Here is a 21,322-nt window from a genome sequence, read left to right as displayed (position 1 = left end):
AATGTGATAATCAGTAAATATTATTGCTACTTTTTGAGAAGTCACACTTGACATGCTAACTTAATGGTAGCAAATCCTCAATCTAGGAGTTAGAACTACTATCAACTATATAAAGCCTAGGTAGGGTTATTTTCTCTAGATAGGTTACAATTTTCGAAAGAGAATACATAAAATCAGTGGCGGAGTTATGATAAATAATGGTATAAGAAAAACATGAGAAAATTCGTAGATTTTAACTAAGAATTTTGAAAATCACATCCTCTTCTCCAAACTCCACCACGGCACAAAACCATGACAATATATAAAGGGGATAACAATTGGAGCTTGTAACTTGTAATCTAAGTATTACTTTCATCTTAATCGACCTTAACCAACAGATCTAAATTCATGGATAATACGATTGCACATTACTTATTAGATAAAAAGGTATATCCATAATAAAATTGATAAATTGAAACTATTTTTCTATTTTACGTGGTAGATTTAAATTTAAAATATTCCTCACTTTAATTTATCAAACATTATTCGGGGAAAAAACACACAAAACAGAATTCATAGTATTTATCTGATTATTCGAGACAAAACCAAATAACAACTTTAATAATGACCTAAAATTATGATAGCTAGCCATCTAACAACTTTATTATCAAAAGTGCTTAAAATTGTGATAACATATGCCATCATTTTATCCCCAACCAATTCAAGTTTAATTATTAATTTGAGTCAAATTTTGAGAGTGTAACACACATAAAAATTGTGAATGAATGAACTTTATGGCTATAAAAACAAGTAGACTGCATGGAACAACTAATCACTGACTCTCCTTAATAACTTCTTTTTCTTCCTTACATGCAACAATCTATTTTTTGCCATCTGTTTCATTAATCTTTGACACATCTCTCTTACTCTTTGTCAACCTATTTAAACTTCTTATTTCCCACCATTTTTACAAAATAAAAAATAAAAAATATTCACAAATTAAATTCCTCTATCTTTTTCACTGAAAAGTTCTTTTTTAATTATATAAAATAAATTAATTTTCTAGTAACTCAATTTGTGTATTTATTGGCTATTGAGAAAGGGCAAAGAGAACATATAAAATGGTGACAAAAAAGCTTGCTAATGAATCTACTATTGTTGGCAGTGCATCCCAGCCCCAGGTAATATTTGACTCTAGAATTATTGTTTTTTCCATGTTATTTTGCTTTGTTTATTACAACTAAACTATATTCCATCTGTCCAATGAATAGTTTACACTTATTTTGTTTTATGAGGGGAAATAAAACAAGTGCAAATTATTTACTGGAATGTAGGTAGTAGTTTTTTTAGTGATTATTGTGTATTTGCCATTTGCAAAGGAATTTTTTTTCTATCCCTATTATTTTCTGCAACAATTCTTATATAAAACCGTTTTACATAAACATTGGAAAATCAAATGATTATTTATCTAAAACTCTTTAGTAAAATAACTTCCATCAATCACGACTTTGCATAATTAGGGCATTAAGGTCTTTCGTTATATGGTTTCACTATGTGATATGTAAAACCGTTTTAATTTACACGAGAGTATGAAACTTACTCTATTTTCTGTGTATGTCTTTAATGGATAGTTGCACACTAACTAGGGTGAAACCAGCCGTGAAGCGATGGGGTTAATTAAATTTTCGAATTTTTTTTCAAATTTACCTTATAACATTACTCTTTTACTCTATTTTTCGAAAACATACACGTCATGTTTATTGTTACTACGCTCGTTTGAAGACCAATGAGGAAGATTTGAGCAAAGTAGCGCAAAAGTAGTTCTAAAAGTTAACGAGGATGTATGGTATTGGAAATAACAAAGTCATAAATACACAAATATAATACAGTATTTTATCTAACACATTTTATATTATACACCTAATTTATGGACTATATCACCAGACACCAGTTGTATCAGTTTCATTTTAAAAAAATATGAGCTTTATTAAAAAGTATCTGATCTCATCCATTTACATATTAAAAATATGAACTTTGAATTAACTCAAGAAAAATACACATAAGCTCAAATACTTATACTTTGGTTGTACAATGTTTATATACTACTGAATGTATAATCCTATTTGTGTTATACCCCTCATTTAACAATAATAATGTTTTTGTTTTATATATGTAAGAGTATATCTTATGTCATTAAATTAGAGTATATCAATAAGGTTTTGACTTCCAATTTTGCGGGAATATTGTTGAGAAAAAAAAGTTATGAAAACTACATAAATAAGTTTGTCATTAAAATATATTTTAATAGATTATGTATTTCATAATATTTGTTCATATCTATTGAGAGTTTGAGACACAAAAAGACGTGCAAGTGTTTGAAAATGTGAGAATTTCATACATTTCTGACTCTTGCGAATCAAAAAAACAAACTTGGGAGGGGTCAATCTATTAAGTTGGTTCAGTATTGCGAAGGAGATTGCCTAGCTATCGGTAGGTAATACTCCTGATGATTGTGATCAACACCAAAAAGTAAATGAATTAATTATGTGCCATACATCAATCTTACTCAATATAGTACACTAACAAGTCGCGCCATACCGTCATCCTTTTATTACAATTAGGGTTGACATTTGTTGGGATTGGGGCAAATCACTAGTTGATGATAACTAATTAGTGATCCAGCTTAAATTTTTATAGATATTTGATTTCTACTAATTAATTACGCGAATATGTGCTCGAATTAACCTGGCAATAACTGTGCCGATACATTATAGTAAGACGGTTTTACAAATGATGAGTCGGCCAGTCGGCCTTCTCGCTAGTACTTTTCAACTTAGAACCACAAAGTTATCATAACGAGTCTAGCGTTATTTTTACTCTCAAGCACATATTTACCCGCAATCATATTTACTTGACATTTGTTGGAAATAATGTCTAGTATAACGTACACCATATAATTCAACAATTTATAATAATGTTGCAATTTTGTGGTGGGGGCATTTGGATTTTATAATTAGCAAAACACCAAAAGTCCAAAAGTGTGTACAAGGAGTGACATGACAAAAGCATGGATCATCAATTAAAAAGGACTAAACAAATCTACTTCATATAATTAAGAAAATTTTGATTAATTAGTTTCCAAATCCACCAACAAACATTTAATTATCTTCTAAGTACATTTTAAGTAAAGGCACAGCTGTAAACTAGCTTAATTGGTAAAGTCATGAGATGATGCTCATAACCTAGGTTCAAGTCTAGTCAGCATCATAATCGCCCTTATATTCCCCTAAAAAAAGAAGTAAAGGCCAAGGTAACATCTTAATCTTATTTAGTTGATCCTAATAAATTCGATATTTGATGATTAGTAATAAGATGCTTAGGTTAATGTCTTGCACAAATTCTTATAGTAATGTGATGATCGATAACTATTTTAAATATCAAGTATCGATGTTCAATAGCAAAAACTATGTTGGTTTGATATAAGTTCATTTTTTTATTTTTTGGTGTAACGTGAATCACCTTAACATATTGACGGAATTCTAGCTCGGGTAAAGAAACTCATACATGACTTGACTAATTAAGTTAGTTAATATTTGTAAATTTGAAAGAAGTAATTATCAAATCAACTTGCAAATAAATACTTAGAGTGAAAGGGTATTAATACTTTGTCCTTTTCACAATATAAAAGTTATAATCTTACACATTACACTTTCACAAAAAGTTTGTCTAAAAACATAATCCTAGTTGTTCCCAATTTCAAGTGTGAATGACAAAATCTACCTTCATCATTAATACTTCTCTTATTAAAGTTGGTTGATATGAGCGGTAAAGGCTCTCATCTCTTAAATAAGTGGTCAGGGTTCGATTCATAACTTTTGTGAATAAAAAAGCCAAATTTGAAAGAGGTCTTCATTAAATTGCCTTCAGTACCCCGAAGAAGATTACCCCAGCTGTCGGTAGGGGATACTCCTAATCAGCACAAAAAAAAAAAAAAAAAAAAAAAAATTAATACTTCTCTTTATCCTTCTTAGGTCAAAGTTTAACATTTATTTTAAACAAACTATCCTAGAATTTAATGCATTTCCATGAATTTAGTAAAAGGGTATATAGGGATTAATATAAACTTCACTAACTTTCATTCCTTTTTTATTTGAACAATCTTACCAAGTGACATTCAGTTTTTTTTTTTTTTGGTCTAAACCATCCGGTAATCCGAACCACATTGGGCCGACTAATCCGGATTTCGGGGCGTGTCCAAGGATTACGGTATTTAAACCCCTCCCAATCGCAGTTGTGGGGGATCGATCCGCAGACCTCCCTACCAAGCGTAGCCTCATGCTACCACTGCGCCAACCAACGATTGCTAGTGACATTCAGGTTTTTAGTGTGTGCTTTTATGACACACGTCGGAAACACCGTATTTATATATTCTTTTATCCTTTTGCAACAAAATGATCATTTTATTGAAACATTTCATTTGATGCAAATAAATGTTGCCATCAAGTGAAGAGCTAATTAAGCTTAATAATCAACCACAGGATGATGATAATGGTAGCGGTCGAAGTGCCACGGGTAAGTGGAACACTTACACCAAGGACGGATCTCTCGACCGCCATGGAAGACCGGCGACCAAAGGACGGACCGGCGGTTGGAAATCCGGCATGTTACTCCTAGGTAAAACTCTTCTCCTTATGACCGATAACACGTAAAAAAATAATTTCATCTAATTGTCATTTATCAATCGACATAACATATTTAAAATTGTTATGAAGTAAATCGCAACCACATTAAATACCATACTCGTAGAGTCGGAATCAGGATTTTTGGTTAAGGGGCAAAAAAATTATAGCAGGGGTGAAAAACGAGTAATGTCATAAGATAAACTTGAAATTTTCTCGAGAGTTTAACTAAAACCTCGAATTTTCATTTTTTAACGGGAGCAAGCGCCCATGCCAGCCCCTCGCTCCACCGAGTCGGAGTAATAATAAACTCTATGAACTTAGGATGTCACCGAAAGATATATTAATCCACGATACAATAAGTACAACCAAAAATGATTAGTTTGTCCATTATTCAAGATTAAAGAAAAAGAAAAAGGCATTATACTTTACTAATCTTTTATATAAATCATAATTTGATATGGTATAAGATCTTTTATACTTTTAGGATCAAATAATAATTATAATTATGTGAATTTTTGTACTTGTGTTGTGACAATACCTTTTTATTTTGTCTAGGGGACCCTTTATTTGTATCATTTTTTGTTGTCAATAAATCATCATAATTTTAACATGCGTTATTATGAATTTGTTTAATTATTTTGTTATTTTTCGCCCACAATAATATTATTAATTTATCATGCTTTGTTAGTGGTATGTAGACAAATACTTTTTATGTTCAATTTATTCATGATTGATTTGATATAAGCACCTCTAGTGTGAATGGCTTAGACTATTACTTTTGTATTTTAAATTATCATGCGGGAAAATGTAACTTTTGTCAAGAAACAATGAAATTGTTGTAGAAATTTAAAATCACTTTTTTATTGGTTATCTTTGTTCATGTTAAAGTAAAATTGGCAATGGGATTAGTCGGTCATATCAGACAATAAGTTTTGTTTTAGACCATCTTAACTCTTAAGTTAAACCCGACAACTCTTCTTTTAGTTTATCCTTATTTTAAATCGGTTGTGAGTGTCGCTTTAAATTAAGGTAGACTAGCTTGACCAAGTATTTGTGCATGTCGGGTTCATAATATGTTATGACTACCTTTTGAGTCAAGTTCAGTTTGATTCAGGTCAGCTATTCTATGTGACATTATGAATTATTGTAAAATCGAGTTAAATTTAGTTGTGGACGTTTATAGGATCGAATCATTATTGATCAATATATTTAGTTACTTCAATATTAGGTCGATAATTTCATGTTGAACTATTACTAAATCAAAATATTATATCTTAAGTTTATTTATAAGGTTAAGGAACACATGAATCTCAGTTAAAAGATTACTAATAAGCTAAATCATGGTCGAATTTTTTATCGGGTCATCCAGTTACCGGGTTAGGAATCGAGATAGAGGTACAATGGGACGGGTTTGTATTAGGACTCGAGGAAATCAGGTTGTAGTTTTTTTTTTTTTTTTTTGCAACCGTAAAAAAAGGTCTTATACAGATGACATTTGACTCATTTGATCAAATACACTTTTAATAATAACGTAAACTAAGACAATAGAGTAACTACATCGGTCAATTCACATGTCAAATTCGGGTCAGGACATTTTTGGACTCGATCCTTAAAATCGTCCTTATTTCACTTAATTCCAAATGTATGTCCTTTAATTTGATGAATTAATAGATTGTACAAATGATGTTGATTTTCCCATTGTTGGTGAACATAGGGAACGAAGTATTGGCGACACTCGCCTTCGTCGGAGTGGAAGTAAACCTAGTGTTGTTCTCGAAATCCGTGTTGAGGCAAACCAATGCAGAGGCAGCAAACACTTTCAGTATGTGGATGGGAGCTGTGTATCTATGCTCTTTGATAGGAGCCTTTCTTAGTGATTCCTACTTAGGAAGATATCTCACTTGCTTAATCTTTCAAGCTCTCCTTACCATTGTAAGTTCCCTACGGTTTTTCTAACGTTTGCCCTAAGGCCACACGTTAATATGCTAATTAAAGAATGAAAATTTTCCATGGTACCCTCGAATTTTGGCAGATCACATATGTTATCCCTCATTTTAAATTTCTACATATGGTCTTTGTTTACCTTTTTCTTTCCCAGAATACCCTTTGCCAAACTTACTTCATAACGTCGTAACTCCGATGACCTATAACACCTTTTTTTTGTTATCTAATACACTAAAACTTCATTATCTAATACCTAAATCCTTATTTTATACAGTATATCTAATAAACTAACATTTAATTACCTAGGTAACAAAACACAAATAACATCACATGCTCAATTAGTCATCTAATTAAATACTCATAGGAATAACGACGTTATGACGGAAGTTTGTCAAAGGGTATTTTGGGAAATAATGAAAAACCTAAACACAAGGATACCATATGTAGAAACTTAAAATAAGGGGTACTATGTGTAATCTACCAAAGTTCGAGGGTACCATGGGAAATTTCCGATTAAAGAAAGATTGTTGAGAATAAATCATGAAAAATTGATGTACAAACTCATATTTAGCATAATATCGAAAGTACAATAACCGGTTTAATTTGGTTCACTATCTATTAGAAATTGAGAGGGGAGAATTTCATAAGAGTAATTGTCGTATTATTGATAATTGTTCGTATTTCCAACCATTACAATAGCTCCGTATTTATAATACTCCTAACGACCTAAACATAATAATAATATCTCTTAATAATAGTAAATATAATAATATTGATATTATTCTGATTACGGTAACTATGCAGGGTCTAGTGGCATGTTCTTTAATAACACAAAGGTTCCTACTAAACCCAGTTGGTTGTGGAACAATAGAGCAACAATGTGATCCTCACTCGCAATTCGAGGTGTCGATATTCTTTCTATCGATATATCTTGTTGCCCTAGGCAACGGAGCTGCAGAACCTGCACTCGCTACCTTTGGAGCAGACCAATTCGACGAGGAAGATCCTGAAGAATGCCAAGCAAAGACATCATTTTTCAGTTACTTTTATGTGGCCTTAAATTTGGGTTCCTTAATCGGGGAGACGATTTTGGTTTACATCGAAACAATGGGAGATTGGGTACTCGGGTTTTGGATATCTACCGGTTGTGGTGTCGCAGCTGTGATTTTGCTGTTTAGTGGGACGCTAAGGTACCGACATTTTAAGCCTGGTGGCAATCCCATTTCGAGATTTTTTCAGGTGATTGTCGCTTCGTTCAGGAAATTAAGTCACGAGGTTCCGCAACGTGGTGAAGGGTTGTATGAAATTCAAGGAAAGGATGAGGAGAAGAATGGTGCTAGGAGGCTGTTGCATTCTGATGGTTTGAAGTAAGTGAACTCTTCTAATTGTTGTCACCATGTTGTCTAAATGAAGTCGAGTCGTAAACTCATAATCGGATCATTGGTTATCTTGAGTCGGTTTCAGGACTAGGAAGAACGGGTTGGGTCGGATTTTGTTCACTAATGTTCCGTGTCCTATCGCTTGTCGGGCATGAGGCATCTTTTTATCGTTCTAGACTTTGACTGTCAAAACTCGACCCGACCCAAGACCTGACCTGCCCGACCCATTTTTAGGGTTATAAACTTAGTTTTTTCGAACCGCGACCTGTTTGACCCAAACCCGAAATAACCCGTTATTATATTTGAAAAAATAGTAATGTTTGTATATTATATTTGAAAAAATAGTTAAAAAATATATTTTTTTATTACTTAAAATTATAAACACAACTAAAATGTCAATTTTATATTACTTTATTATATTTAATAATAAAATAATTATTAAAAAAAACTTTATTTTAATAATTATGTCAAGATAATTAATGTAAACGTTGAATATGATTAAAATATTAATTTTAAATATGTTTTACTTTTTAAAAAAATATTTTTTAATTAAAAAAATCGTTTAAAAAAGACGTTAAAAATTATTTCTTGACCCGTATTCTAACCCTAATCCGACCCATGACCCCTATATGACCTGACCCATATTCGACCCGACCCATATCCCAACCCGACCCGAGACCCGACCCGCCCGACTCGTTTGACAGGTCTAGTTCTAGTCATTGATCAAAATTTGTCACTGAACAACCTTCATGCATTTCTGTACAACAGATTTTTGGACCGAGCAGCGATCATCACGCCAGCAGACGCGCCTTTCTTACCGGAGAAAACAACAACGACAAACCCTTGGCATCTATGCACTGTAACTCAAGTTGAAGAAGTAAAATGCATCTTAAGGCTTCTACCAATTTGGCTATGCACGATTCTATCCTCGGTCATCTTCATCCAAATGCTTTCTCTTTTTATCGAGCAAGGCGCTGCAATGAACACATCAATCGGAGCATTCCACTTTCCCCCGGCCAGCATGACCGCCTTTGATATTATAAGCACCTCGCTTTTCATCATCTTCTATGACAAGCTCATTCTCCCAATTTATGTTAAAATCACGAAAACTAAGCCTAAGCCTCCTAGTGAGCTACAACGGATAGGAATCGGCTTAGGGATCGCTGTATTAGCGATGATTATAGCCGGGTTAGTGGAAATACTAAGAAGAAAATACGCGATAATTAGTGGGTTTGATATTAGTCCTTTGAGCATCTTTTGGCAAACTCCGCAATATGTTCTGGTTGGGGTGGCGGAAGCTTTTGTCTATGTTGCTCAATGGGAATTCTTCTCGTCTCAAACGCCAGACGGGTTGAAGAGTATCGGGCTTGGGTTACCTATGTCCTCGACTGCAATGGGAAGTTACTTATGTAGCGCGATTTTGAGTGTTGTGATGCATTTTACGACAAAGAATGGGCAACCGGGTTGGGTTCCTCCGAACTTGAATGAAGGGCATTTGGAGCGGTTTTTCTTCCTCTCCGCGGGTTTAACTACCCTTAATCTAGGGTTCTACATTTTCTGCGCGAGGAGGTATAAGTGTATCTCGTTGGAGAAACGAGATTCGGATAGAGAAATGGAAGTTTTGCCGTAAGCTCAGACGAATTTGTCAGTCAGCCTTTGATGCTACAGAATTTGTACCAAATTAAAAAGAAAACAGAGTCAAGGACTTTGAATAGATCTTGTGAACTTTTGGCAAGAAAATAGTTCAAAAAACACTTCATGATAATCGGTCTCGACTCGAGTTTTTTTACTACCTTTTTCCTACAGTAAAAGAGTTATAGTCATTATTCTTGCTATTTGAGCATATTTAAAGAATTTTTGATTATCATTAGGTTAGTTTTTCTCGCTTCTTATCGACGCATGTAAACAGAAGCGTAAATGATGCAGACGAGTTTAAATCATGGGTACCGGAAACCGGTTGGCCTGATTTACGAGTTAAATTATAAAACATTTACTTACAGATTGAATTTACAGTCTAAAATAACAGTTTCTTCTATTATCTGGAAAACCGCAACATTTTGAATATCAGAATTTCAGAAATGACCAAGTCTTATTTTTCACCAAAACTGTAAGTTAACATACATAATCTTCCAGTAGCTCGGAAACAGAGCTTCGAAGAACAGTTTGATGTAAAACACTATTTAACTCGGAAACAGAGCTTCGAAGAGTTATACTAGTCATTATTCTTGCTCGTGTACTACAATTCTACAAATACAAGTGAATTTATGATCTCGAGAACTGAACTTTTCCATAGAAGGCGCTTCTTACTTGGACATTTTAGCAGCGAGTTCACGCACCAACTTAGCCGCAACCATGGCTGTCATACCGTCAACAGTGTCACGTTGTGGATTGAACTCAACCACGTCTGCTGCCACTATATCACCTTGAAGATTATGGAGTATGTTGAGAACATCTCGGAAAGACAGACCTCCAGGCTCAATGTGAGAGACACCGGGTGAGAATGCAGGATCGAGACAATCCACATCTATCGATATGTACACACCTTTCACGCCTTCACCCAGTTTCTATGGTACGAGGACAATAAGACATTGGTTAAAGTGGTGCTTAAGAAATTGTTAACAGCACAAATAGTCCCCTATAAATCAGACGCATAGCAGAAGAACAAAAGACATGATAAGAGGCATATACCAAGTTTTCCAGGAAATCACGGTCTTTTGAATATGTTCGCATTTCAAATTGCTCCACTCCAAACTTCTGTCCTTGCTCGCGGCCTTCTTTGTTAATAGATCTTATACCTACCTGAAAAGTTAGAACGCTATTAGTTGCCAACAGCAATTCAACAATATGTACCAAGGTACATCATTTGTTTCTAAGAAAGACGAAAAAATTATGAACATGACCCATTAAAAAAACAAAAGCTCAGGATTTACATTATTCTTCTTAGTATCTTTAAACAGGAATAAAAGTTTATTGAAATTCCGGAACCAGGAAATCCTGATTAATTTCTAAGTGAATACGGAGCATAATATGAAAATTTCAGATTTTAATTTTTTTTTTCAATACTAAAATTGGCCAAAAGCGCACGAAAAATCATTGTTATATGATGTCCTGGAACCCCGTACCCTTACTCAATAATCCAACCGACTAAAAATTTGAGTTGACTGACAAAATACTTAGATCGGGAAGGTAACTAGAAATCTATAGTGCCCTTTTTCCCAAAGATGAAGTCTTAGTCCCAAAATGATTTGCAATGCCTGCTTTCCCTGTTTATGCAAGTGGCATAGCAAAGCACTCTTTTGATGTTTGTTAGCTGCTGCAAGTATTGGGCAACATTATGAATTTATGATCTATGGTGTACCTATAGATCAGACACTGATTATAGCACTAACATTAAACATTATGGAGTAGCACCTTGAATTGAAGAAATCCAGTAGACGAGAATAAAACGTGAAACATGCGGGCTATATTAGCAATAGTGCCAGAATAAATCTCGGGAGTATTCAACATAGGCTGGCATAGTAGAAGCTAGCGGAGGCAGAAGAAGATAAGTCATTACCTGCAAAAGCCTTCGTGCAAAACCACCCTCCATTATACGAGCAAATGAAGACGCATGAGAATACTTGTTCCCTTCAAAGGCATCGTAAATATCTGGATGCGCATCAAGATGTAGAATATCTACAGGTCCCCCTAGCTTTTCAGATACAGCTCGTACTACAGGGTATGATATAGAATGGTCACCACCTAAAACTAAAGGGCGTAAAGGTTCCTGCCAAAGCAATGGTCATAATAAGAAACTTTACTTAATTATAGTTTGGAAAATGAAAGAAGGTACAGTAATCCCAACAAAAAAACATGCTAATTACTAACAAAGTCAAAAGTATAGCGCTTTGTGGAAATAATGAACGTAAAGCTAGGAAGATGCAAAAGGCAAAAGCCGTCTCCTATTCTTTTCAGTTCATGAACTCACTACTACCTTTAGGGTGTGTTTGGATTGAAAGATTTGTAGAGAAAAGAAAGGGAGGGAGAGTAGGGGATTTAAAATTATTTGTTTGGATAGCAAATAAGGGTGGAGGGAAATGAAGGAGAAAAGATTTGGAGGGATTCATTTTCCCTCCTCCAAGGCAAATTAAAATCTCTCCACAATAGGCAAGATTTGGAGGGAAATTGTATCCAAACACCCACACCCCATTTCCCCTCCCCTACCCTTCCCTCCCTTTCTCTTCCCTCCTTCCCCCTCCCCTCCCTTTCCCTCCATTTTTCCTATCCGAACACACCCTTAGGGTGTGTTTGGATTGAGTGATTTGGAGGGAAAATAAAGGGAGGGAGAGTAGGGGATTTAAAATCCCTTGTTTGGATAGCAAATAAGAGTAGAGGGAAATGGAGGGGGGGGGGGGGGGGATTTGGGGGGATCCATTTTCCCTCCTCCAAGGCAAATCAAAATCTCTCCACAATAGGAGAGATTTGGAAGGAAATTGTATCCAAACACCCACTCCCCATTTGCCCTCCCCTTCCCTTACCTCCCTTTCTCTTCCCTCCACTTTCGCTATCCAAATTCCAAACACACCCTTAGGGTGTGTTTGGATAACAAAAGTGGAGGGAAAGGAAGGGGAGGGGGAAGGAGGGAAGAGAAAGGGAGGGAAGGGTAGGGGAGGGGGTGTTTGGATACAATTTCTCTCCAAATCTTGCCTATTGTGAAGAGATTTTGATTTGCTTTGAAGGAGGGAAAATGGATTCCTCCAAATCTTTCCCCCTTCATTTCCCTCAACCCTTATTTGCTATCCAAACAAGGGGTTTTAAATCCCCTACTCTCCCTCCCTTTCTTTTCCCTCAAAATCCCTCAATCCAAACACACCCTTAGAGAATGCCCAATTTAGAGTATTGCAAATTTTCAAGCAGTTGTCATAATGAATGTGAGACATAAGAGCACTATATAAGAAAATGAACGTTGAAACATTTATCACTGTGCAGCAGAACTTAACATTAAGAACGCGGAAAGTATGGTGTCACTGGCCTGGATAGATGACTTACTTCGGCCATTACTAACTTGACAGACTCACATATAATGTTCATCAATCTTTCATCCTCAACTCCACAATCTCTTATCTCTTGAATAGGAACATCGCCAACATCTGTGAGGACTCGTGGATCCTTTAGCTCTTTGCCTGCAAGATGACACTGTTTAATGAGTTCGGCAGTCACTGAATTCACTGCACTTAATTCGACAATGTGCAAAATATTTCAGACATTCTCGCACCAACTTGTGCAGGATTGCTATGAAATCCACTTTCACGTGGATACCGAATATCATAAAATATAATGAGAAAACCCCAATCATAGTGAGAGTTTTATCCCTTACATCATACGGAAAACATAACATAGAAGTAACACTTAAGGGTCTGAAATGTGGTTAACAGCAAAGTATGTAACTTTTTTTATTTTTCAATACGTATTTTGATACCAAGGGGTTAAAAATGAGCCATACTCACCTCCCCCAAGGTTATCAAAAACACATATCCCACCGGTTTGAAATTAAACAAAAAAAAAAAAAAAAAAAATAATCAAAACAGACACGAGGTATGGGTTTAGAATGCTATCCCGCATAGCTGTTATGCTGACACCACAAGCTCATGAACCAAACGGCAATGACACTCAAAAGTCAACCTAAAATCGAACATGGAATTACCTTCTTCTGTTGTTGAATTTGTGCTGCCGCACCAGATTGCTTCACGTATCCGTGGAGGTGCAAATGCAGGTCCCTGCAGAAACGAAGAATTATGCCCTAAAGGCACTCCAAGGAGTGATGTTGATGCTTTGGCACCTCCTATAGCACGCACAAGCTCGCCCTGAAACAAAATAAAATATATTCAAGCTTGTAAGAATTTCGATTTAATTCGAAATCCAAAAGTTCAAAAAGAGCTAATGAAGAATGATGTAGATTCTGTACACTGTGTTTCGCACAAATTTGTCAAATAGATGATATAAGCTATTCAATTCAATATCTCACATGCTTTGTTACTCGATCTGGAGATAACAATGAACAAGGTAGATTCCCAGCAAATACCCTCTAAAAGTTACGCTGATATAGTTTTCTCAGAGGATTCGGATAATTTTCACTACGCTACATTTAAGCGTACTTTTGTATACTTGTACCCATCCTTAACTACAGGACACTGATTCAACCTTGGCTAAGCAACTGAACAGAGGATCAAGATCACCTAATCAAACAAAAAGCTACTCCGTATTAAACTACACAGAAAACATGTTCACTTCAGATTGCCTACAGCTTCGATGCCTTCGGGCAACTAAAATCGGATATAATTGACAAAGCATCAGTTATAAACCCGCCAACACCAAAATGAAGCAAACTAACTCAGAAAACATCACTCATAATATCGATAATTCTTGATGGTTTGATCCCGAACCAAGCACCACAATGGCTCAACCATTTAACATTCTTGAAAATGTTTGAACCAGAACAACAATAGTTACAAATAGACATCTCACATTCACCTTTTACAATCTCCAATCAATAACAATGAACAATCTAAATCATTGTCTCAATTTAGATAACTTAAATTCAATACTTCATAAACTAACATGTGCATGGAATAGATAACCAAGATGGTATTTAAGAATCAATAACTACCTTTAGCTTAGCTCTCTCCCTAATGAGCGTGAGAGAGGCCTCGATTACCCGCTCTTGGCCCTTTTGAATTATATCAGCTGGAACATTTGGCGCATTCAGCTTGTGTAGGTAATGAATTCCTCTTGTGGCTGCACGCCTCATTTCTCCCAAACAAATTCCAACCCTACACAAAGTAAAATAATATATTCAGATAAACAAATCAAAATTTTACCCAGCTTACAAAAATCTAAAATCTTTTATCTCACAAGAAAATTACAATCAGGCTTTCATTGGTAATTTTTTACTCTTCTAAAGCAAAACTCGGTAAAATTGATACTCAATAATCACAGAAACTCATTTATCAACTATAAGAGATGATTAAATTAGTTTATTCAGAGTAACAATTTATTAAGAATAACACTTTGAATAAACCGGTAAAATTTTCAGTGCAATCTGTCCCAGTCAACTCTTTACGTTTTCCTTAGTTGTCCCAGGCTCTCCCTAATCTCAGCCATTTCCTTACATTTTCGTTATAGATATAATCATAAAGCATATATCTCTTCTTTCTATAGCCTTTGTGCCAAAAGCAAACGTACAGAATTGACCAAGACGGAATTGCGCTCGGAATAAATTGTTTTCAATCATTTATCATTTTTTTATTATAACAAAAAAACACAAATAAAGCTAAAAATAAGCAATTAACACTGAAATTACAGACGTTCAACAAATAATTAACCAATTAATTATAATTTCAGAAACAGAAGCAAAATTAACAATATCTCCCTCCGTCTGAATCATTTGTTTACGTTTGAATAAAATACTCCTTACAAAGAATATAAAAAGCAAATAAAACACCGAGAGACAAAGCGTTAATCGTTAATCAATTAACCTAAACTAAAATTAAAGCTAAAAATACACAATTAACACTGAAACTGCAGAATAATAACAAATACGCACTTTATCTCGGTCATTTGTTTATCTTTCTAAATTCTTTGCGACGAGTATTTTAATCAAATGTAAACAAATGATAGGGCGGAGGGAGTAATTAACTAATTCAGCATAACAACCGCCACAACTAGCGTATGGTAACACGAAATCAGGAGGTTCACGCTAATTTCATACGGTTAATTAAAATACGCCTCACATATATTAAACAAACGTATAAAATCGGCTCGAAGTCTCGAACGGGAGGACGACGAAAACAAACATATAAAATCAAATAATACGAGTAAAATCATTCAAATAATAAAAGATTAAGAAGTATAGAGAGAGATATACATGGTTAACAATGGCGGAGGAAGAATATTAGAGAGAGAAATGGCGCGGCGATGAATAAAAGATGAATTTGTTGTTGGAATTTGGAATTGCAGTCTGCAGTGAAGCAAAGGTTGGTGGACTGGTTGAGTGGAGTGAGTTTTGAGCTCCCTTAACTATTGTTTTTATAGCACCGCTTCTGGTTTAAACCGGACGTATCCGTTTCATACAAATTCTTAGTCCCTCTTATTCACTATTTTCTTCCCCTTTTCCTTTTGCACAAGAAATAAGAAATTGAATTTGGACCACATAAAACACACTACCCCACATGCTATTGAATTTGGACCAGACAAATCAACCCAAAAAAGGAAATAGGGAAGAAAACGTGAATAATCCGTAAAAGGAAATAGGGAAGAAAATGGTGAATAGGAGGGAGTATTTACGATGAAGTATTTGTTTTAAATTGAAATCATTAGGCATATTCGTATTAAATTTGGGTTTATGTTGAAATTATTACACATATCCGTATTAAATTTAAAAATTTTTGTTTGTGAAAAACGGTTGTTCTGTTTAAGATTACACAAATCCATCGCCTTGTTCTTTTCTAACGCCATGTTTTTCATGACTTTATATAACGTCCTAAGAGCTAAACTAAACCAAACTAAACTGAGTTGAATGAAATTGGGCTGAATTAAATGAAGTTGAAGAAAATTTAAGTTTTAGTAGAGCTTAACTAAAATGAAATGAAATTGAAAGCTGGATTGAAATGGACTGACTTAAGTCGGAAAAAAGCAGGGATAAGTAGCCATATGGATAAGATTGTACTCCTCCTATTCACTAAGATCTTCCAGATTTCCTAAAGCGGAAAATTCACAAAGATCTTCCACTTTCCTTATTTGTCTATATTTTGTGGTTAATATAACATGTAACTCCACATTCTTCCTCCTACTTTCATTTTCCTCCACATATTACTACTCTACTAAATATTTTACCAAAACATACGTGGAAGATCATATAGAATAGGAGGAATTAATTTTTTTTACTGGTTAGTTTTTGCAAAAAATTAAAACATGTTTTGTAGATGGAAATAGAAATGGAAATATATAGGTATATCATGATAGACCGCTAGTCTTTTGCTTTGACGCTAATCCCGTCATTAGCATGTGACACTTCTCACAAAAAGGAGAGGAACAAGGGACCCACGTGTCTTCCCACTCTCCTTTCTATGGGTCATTTGTGAGAGGAAATGGTATCCGTCATAAATTTGTGACGGATATCGCCGTCACAAATGAGAATTTGTGCATGACAGGTGGGTACATTATGATAGCATCAAAACATAAGACAGATGGACTAATATAAGAGAGAAAATAGGTGGGGACGAACCTTGACGATTGAAAAGTGAGAACAACCACTATGGATTTCTTTTTCAATCACATGGCTCATTCAAAGGCCCAGTGTCCTTATCATCCTTAAATTTTCACAATTTTTTGGATATTGATATACTCATAGTCGGCTGGGCACCGGTCCAAAACCGGACCGGACTGGAATCGACAAAATTCATGGACCGGGATCGGACCGAATTACAAAAATTCCGGACCGGTTGGACCGGAATTACCCACCTTTTCAAATTCCGGTCCATTGGACCGGAATAAAAATACAATTTTATTGAACAAAAATGCAAATAACAAAAAAATCCGGGCATTCCGGTCCAAACCGGTCCGGACCGGAATCTTGGAAAATGGTGGACCAGAGACCGGACTGGAATTTTTAATTCCGGTTCCGGTCCACTAGATTCCGGTCTGGACCGGTCCATTTTTCCGGTCCATTTTTTCCGGTCCGGACCGGATTTTGCCCACCCCTACTCATAGAGCTTAATTTGCACCATTTAAAAGTAATAGGTGTTCATTTCTTTTTAATTTTTTTCCGGTCCGGACCGGATTTTGCCCACCCCTACTCATAGAGCTTAATTTGCACCATTTAAAAGTAATAGGTGTTCATTTCATTTTAAATAATGTAGAGAATTCGAACCGCTCATAGAGTCATAGTTCAATGAAATTCCCGGTTAAGATCGTTGTAACCGTGAAATAAACCTAAAAGCAAATCTTTACCGTTATTTAATTCGTTATTTAATTCTCAATACTAACTCAACACATATATAGTTTTAGAACTGCTTCACTTATAAGTAGACCTGACAAAATGGTCAACCGGTTCGGGTCGGGTCTGCAAACTTCGGATCAGGTCGGGTTATTCAGCTAATACCAAGTTATCTGTGGATAATAATCACTTCTCAACAATGAAAATTCGGGTCGAGTTACACTGGGTTAGGTCAATCCGGGTTCCGATCAAGATTGGGTTTTGATTTCAAGTGTCGGTTCAGATCAGGTCAATTTTGTCACGTCTACTTACAAATTACTATCACATGCCCTGATGCCCGTATCAAAGAAGAATTTACAACCAAACAACGTTATATTTTAAGGAATCTACAATTAAACTAATTAGGACTGTAAATAATCTGCACGGACTCGTCGAACCCTCAAAATTGGATCGGTCGAGCTTGGCTAAATACGAGCCGAGCCAAACCTCAACCTCAACGGCTCAAGTGCTCAACCCATCTAAAGTCTAAACCTATCTAAAGTCTAAAGTCTAAAGTCTAAACCCTCCTTAAACCCTTAATTTCCCCCCCAAATCAACCAAACCTCAACCTCAACTACAACAATGGTGAATCAATGGCGTCTCTTCCTCAAAACCCCATTAAAACCCACTTCATTCCTTCAATCATCCTTCAATTTCTCCACTTCAACCAACAATATCACCCTTGAAAAACAAGAAATTCTCCGAAAAATCCGAGTTCTACTCCAACAATCCCGGTTCGATTCAGCAATTAAACTCGTCAAACCATTAATTCTATCAAATACCCTTTTCAGTTCTTCCTCAGAACTTTGCCATGAATTCGAAAATTCCAATCCTACCCTTTCTAGAACCTTCTATAATCTTGTTATTTCTGCTTGTGCAGATGCAAAACTTGCAGATGAAGGTATGAAATTGTTAAATTTAATTAGAAAAGATGGTACATTTCCTAATTTAGAAGCTTTTAATAAGTTACTTGATTGTTTGGTTTCTGTTAAACAGTTTGGTAGAGGTCTTAGTTTGTTTGAGGAGGTTTCGGGTTCCGGGATTCGGGTTGATAAGTATAGTTATGGGAAAGCTGTACAATGTGCTGTAAAAATGGGGGATTTAGAGAAGGGTTTAAGTTTGTTGGAGACGATGCGGAAGCGAAAGATTGGTGTTAGTGTGTTTGTATATAATGTTTTGATCAGTGGGTTGTGTAAAGTGAGGAGAGTTAAGGATGCACGTCAACTGTTCGATGAAATGTCTGTGAGGGAATTGGCGCCGAGTCAGGTTACGTATAATACATTGATTGATGGGTATTGTAAGGTTGGGGATTTGGACGCGGCGTTTGGGTTGAAGGAGAGGATGAAGGTGGAGAGGGTTTTGCCTTGTAATGTTACGTTTAATTCGTTGCTTAATGGGTTGTGTAGGGTTTCGAGGATGGAGGATGCCGGGCGATTGGTGGAGGAGATGAAGGGACACGGTTTTGTTCCTGATTCGTTTACTTATAGTATTTTGATTGATGGGTATTCAAGGGCGGGGGATGCGGGTTCAATGATGGGTGTTATTGAGGAAATGAGTGGTAAAGGGATTAAAATGAATCAGTATACTGCCGCGGTTTTGTTGAATGGTTTGTGCAAGGGAGGGGCTGTGGAAACAGCTGAGAGGTTTTTGAGTAAGCTTGTAGAGAATGGGGTTGCGAGTGAGGTAGCGTATAACACGATTTTGAAAGCGTATTGTGCAGCTGATAATACGGAGAAAGTGTTTTCTGTTTTGAAACAGATGGAGAGTGCTGGGTTGAGTCCAAATTGCGTCTCGTTTAATTCTGTAATCACTAAGGTCTGCGAGTCTGGAAACATGGACGAGGCAGAGAATTGGGTAATGAAGATGAGAGAAAAGGGTGTTTCTCCCTCTGTGGAGACGTACAATATCCTCATTGACGGTTATGGAAGAAATCATATGTTTCAGAGATGTTTCGAGATTTTGGAACTTGTTGAGAACAGTGGCTTGAAGCCAACTGTGGTAACTTATGGCGGTCTCATTAATAATCTCTGTAAAGATGGGAACCTTCTTGAAGCTGGGGTTATTTTCGGTGACATGATCGAAAGAGGAATTACACCAAACGCACCAACGTATAACATGCTCATTACTGGCCTATGCAAGAAGGGAAAATTACCGGCTGCTTTTGGTGTATTTGATGAGATGTTGAAAAACAATGTTGTTCCGACAATAGTGACTTATAATTCTCTGATTAATGGACTCTGCAAGAAGGGAAAATTAGAAGAAGCTGAAGATTATCTTCAGCAAATTATCGATAGAGGCCTTATTCCTGACGTAATCACGTATAATTCTCTGATACACGGATTTTATGGTGCAGGGAAGATATCAAAATGCTTAGAATTGTATGAAAGGATGAAGACAGCAGGCATTAAACCGACTTTAATTACATATCATTTGCTAATTATGGGAGGTGGCAAAGAAGGGCTGTCGATTGTAGATAGAATGTACAAAGAGATGTTAGAGTTTGATCTAAGTCCAGATAGAGTTGTATATAATGCCCTTATTCATTCGTACGCTGAGCATGGAGACATCGGAAAATCATTATCTTTGTTCGATGAGATGACAAACAAGGGAATTGGGCCTGACAAGGTGACATATAACAGCTTGATTATGGGTCAATTTAAGGTGGGAGGCCATCCAAAAATAGTGGATCTCGTGAACGATATGAAGACGAGAGGAATTCTTCTGAAAGCGGATACTTACACGATACTGGTCGAAGGAAACTGCAAACTGAAAGACTTTAATGAGGCATATGCTTGGTACAGAGAAATGGTTGACATGGGATTTCTCTTGAATGTGAATCTATGTAAAGAGCTCGTTAGCGGGATTAAAAGCGAGGGGATGCTAAATGAGGCTGAGATAATCTGTTCGGAAATGAGTATGAAGGGGTTAGAATTAGATGAGGTTGGCATGGATGAAGATGCGTCAGCTGCTGCCAGCTAACATAACTTTTTGGGTAACGGGGAATTCATTGATTTGCAATGTTGGGCGACTTTCAGATAAAATGAAGACGAAGAAGATTGTACGAAAGGAGGTTGAGCTTTCGAGTACCTCATCCATATGAAGACCGGGCAGACTGACTTGTGGAAACACCAGCAGTTATCTTTGTCGTATGACAGATTGAAATCCCAGGGTACACGTGGTAGTTCGCGACCACCTACACTAAGGTTAACTAGGGTCCAGTTACCCTTTGCTTAAAGCTAATTGTGACTCTTTGCTTTAACTGAGGAGATTCGGCTTCAGAATGTACATTTTCCCGGATCAGCAGAGCGCAGCTCAGGTATTACTGA

At 36.0% G+C, this 21,322-nt stretch overlaps 3 protein-coding genes across 3 annotated transcripts; 2 read left to right on the top strand and 1 right to left on the bottom strand.

Moving 5' to 3' along the window:
- The first annotated feature begins 809 nt into the window (after nt 1-809).
- Nucleotides 810-9,749, top strand: LOC141585990 (protein NRT1/ PTR FAMILY 7.3-like). Its single transcript, XM_074407078.1, has 5 exons — nt 810-1,160; nt 4,518-4,653; nt 6,376-6,593; nt 7,410-7,972; nt 8,753-9,749. Exons 1-5 carry the CDS (start codon nt 1,101-1,103, stop codon nt 9,612-9,614), a joined length of 1,839 nt encoding a protein of 612 aa, XP_074263179.1. The 5' UTR covers nt 810-1,100; the 3' UTR covers nt 9,615-9,749.
- Nucleotides 9,750-10,054: 305 nt separating this feature from the next.
- On the bottom strand, nt 10,055-16,165 carry LOC141585991 (arginase 1, mitochondrial). Its single transcript, XM_074407079.1, has 7 exons — nt 15,888-16,165; nt 14,631-14,793; nt 13,668-13,827; nt 13,013-13,146; nt 11,541-11,750; nt 10,673-10,783; nt 10,055-10,548 (listed from the first exon to the last, which is right to left on the bottom strand). Coding segments are annotated over exons 1-7 (1,041 nt in total). The 5' UTR covers nt 15,890-16,165; the 3' UTR covers nt 10,055-10,287.
- Nucleotides 16,166-18,499: 2,334 nt separating this feature from the next.
- Nucleotides 18,500-21,060, top strand: LOC141585989 (uncharacterized). Its single transcript, XM_074407077.1, has one exon. The coding sequence runs from the start codon at nt 18,579-18,581 to the stop codon at nt 20,973-20,975; it is 2,397 nt and encodes a 798-aa protein (XP_074263178.1). The 5' UTR covers nt 18,500-18,578; the 3' UTR covers nt 20,976-21,060.
- Nucleotides 21,061-21,322: the final 262 nt, after the last annotated feature.

This window comes from Silene latifolia, chromosome 6 (genome assembly GCF_048544455.1).
Source record: "Silene latifolia isolate original U9 population chromosome 6, ASM4854445v1, whole genome shotgun sequence".
NCBI lineage: Eukaryota > Viridiplantae > Streptophyta > Magnoliopsida > Caryophyllales > Caryophyllaceae > Silene > Silene latifolia.
The sequence above is the reverse complement of the archived record's forward strand: the minus strand, read 5'-3'. Positions and strand labels throughout refer to the sequence as shown.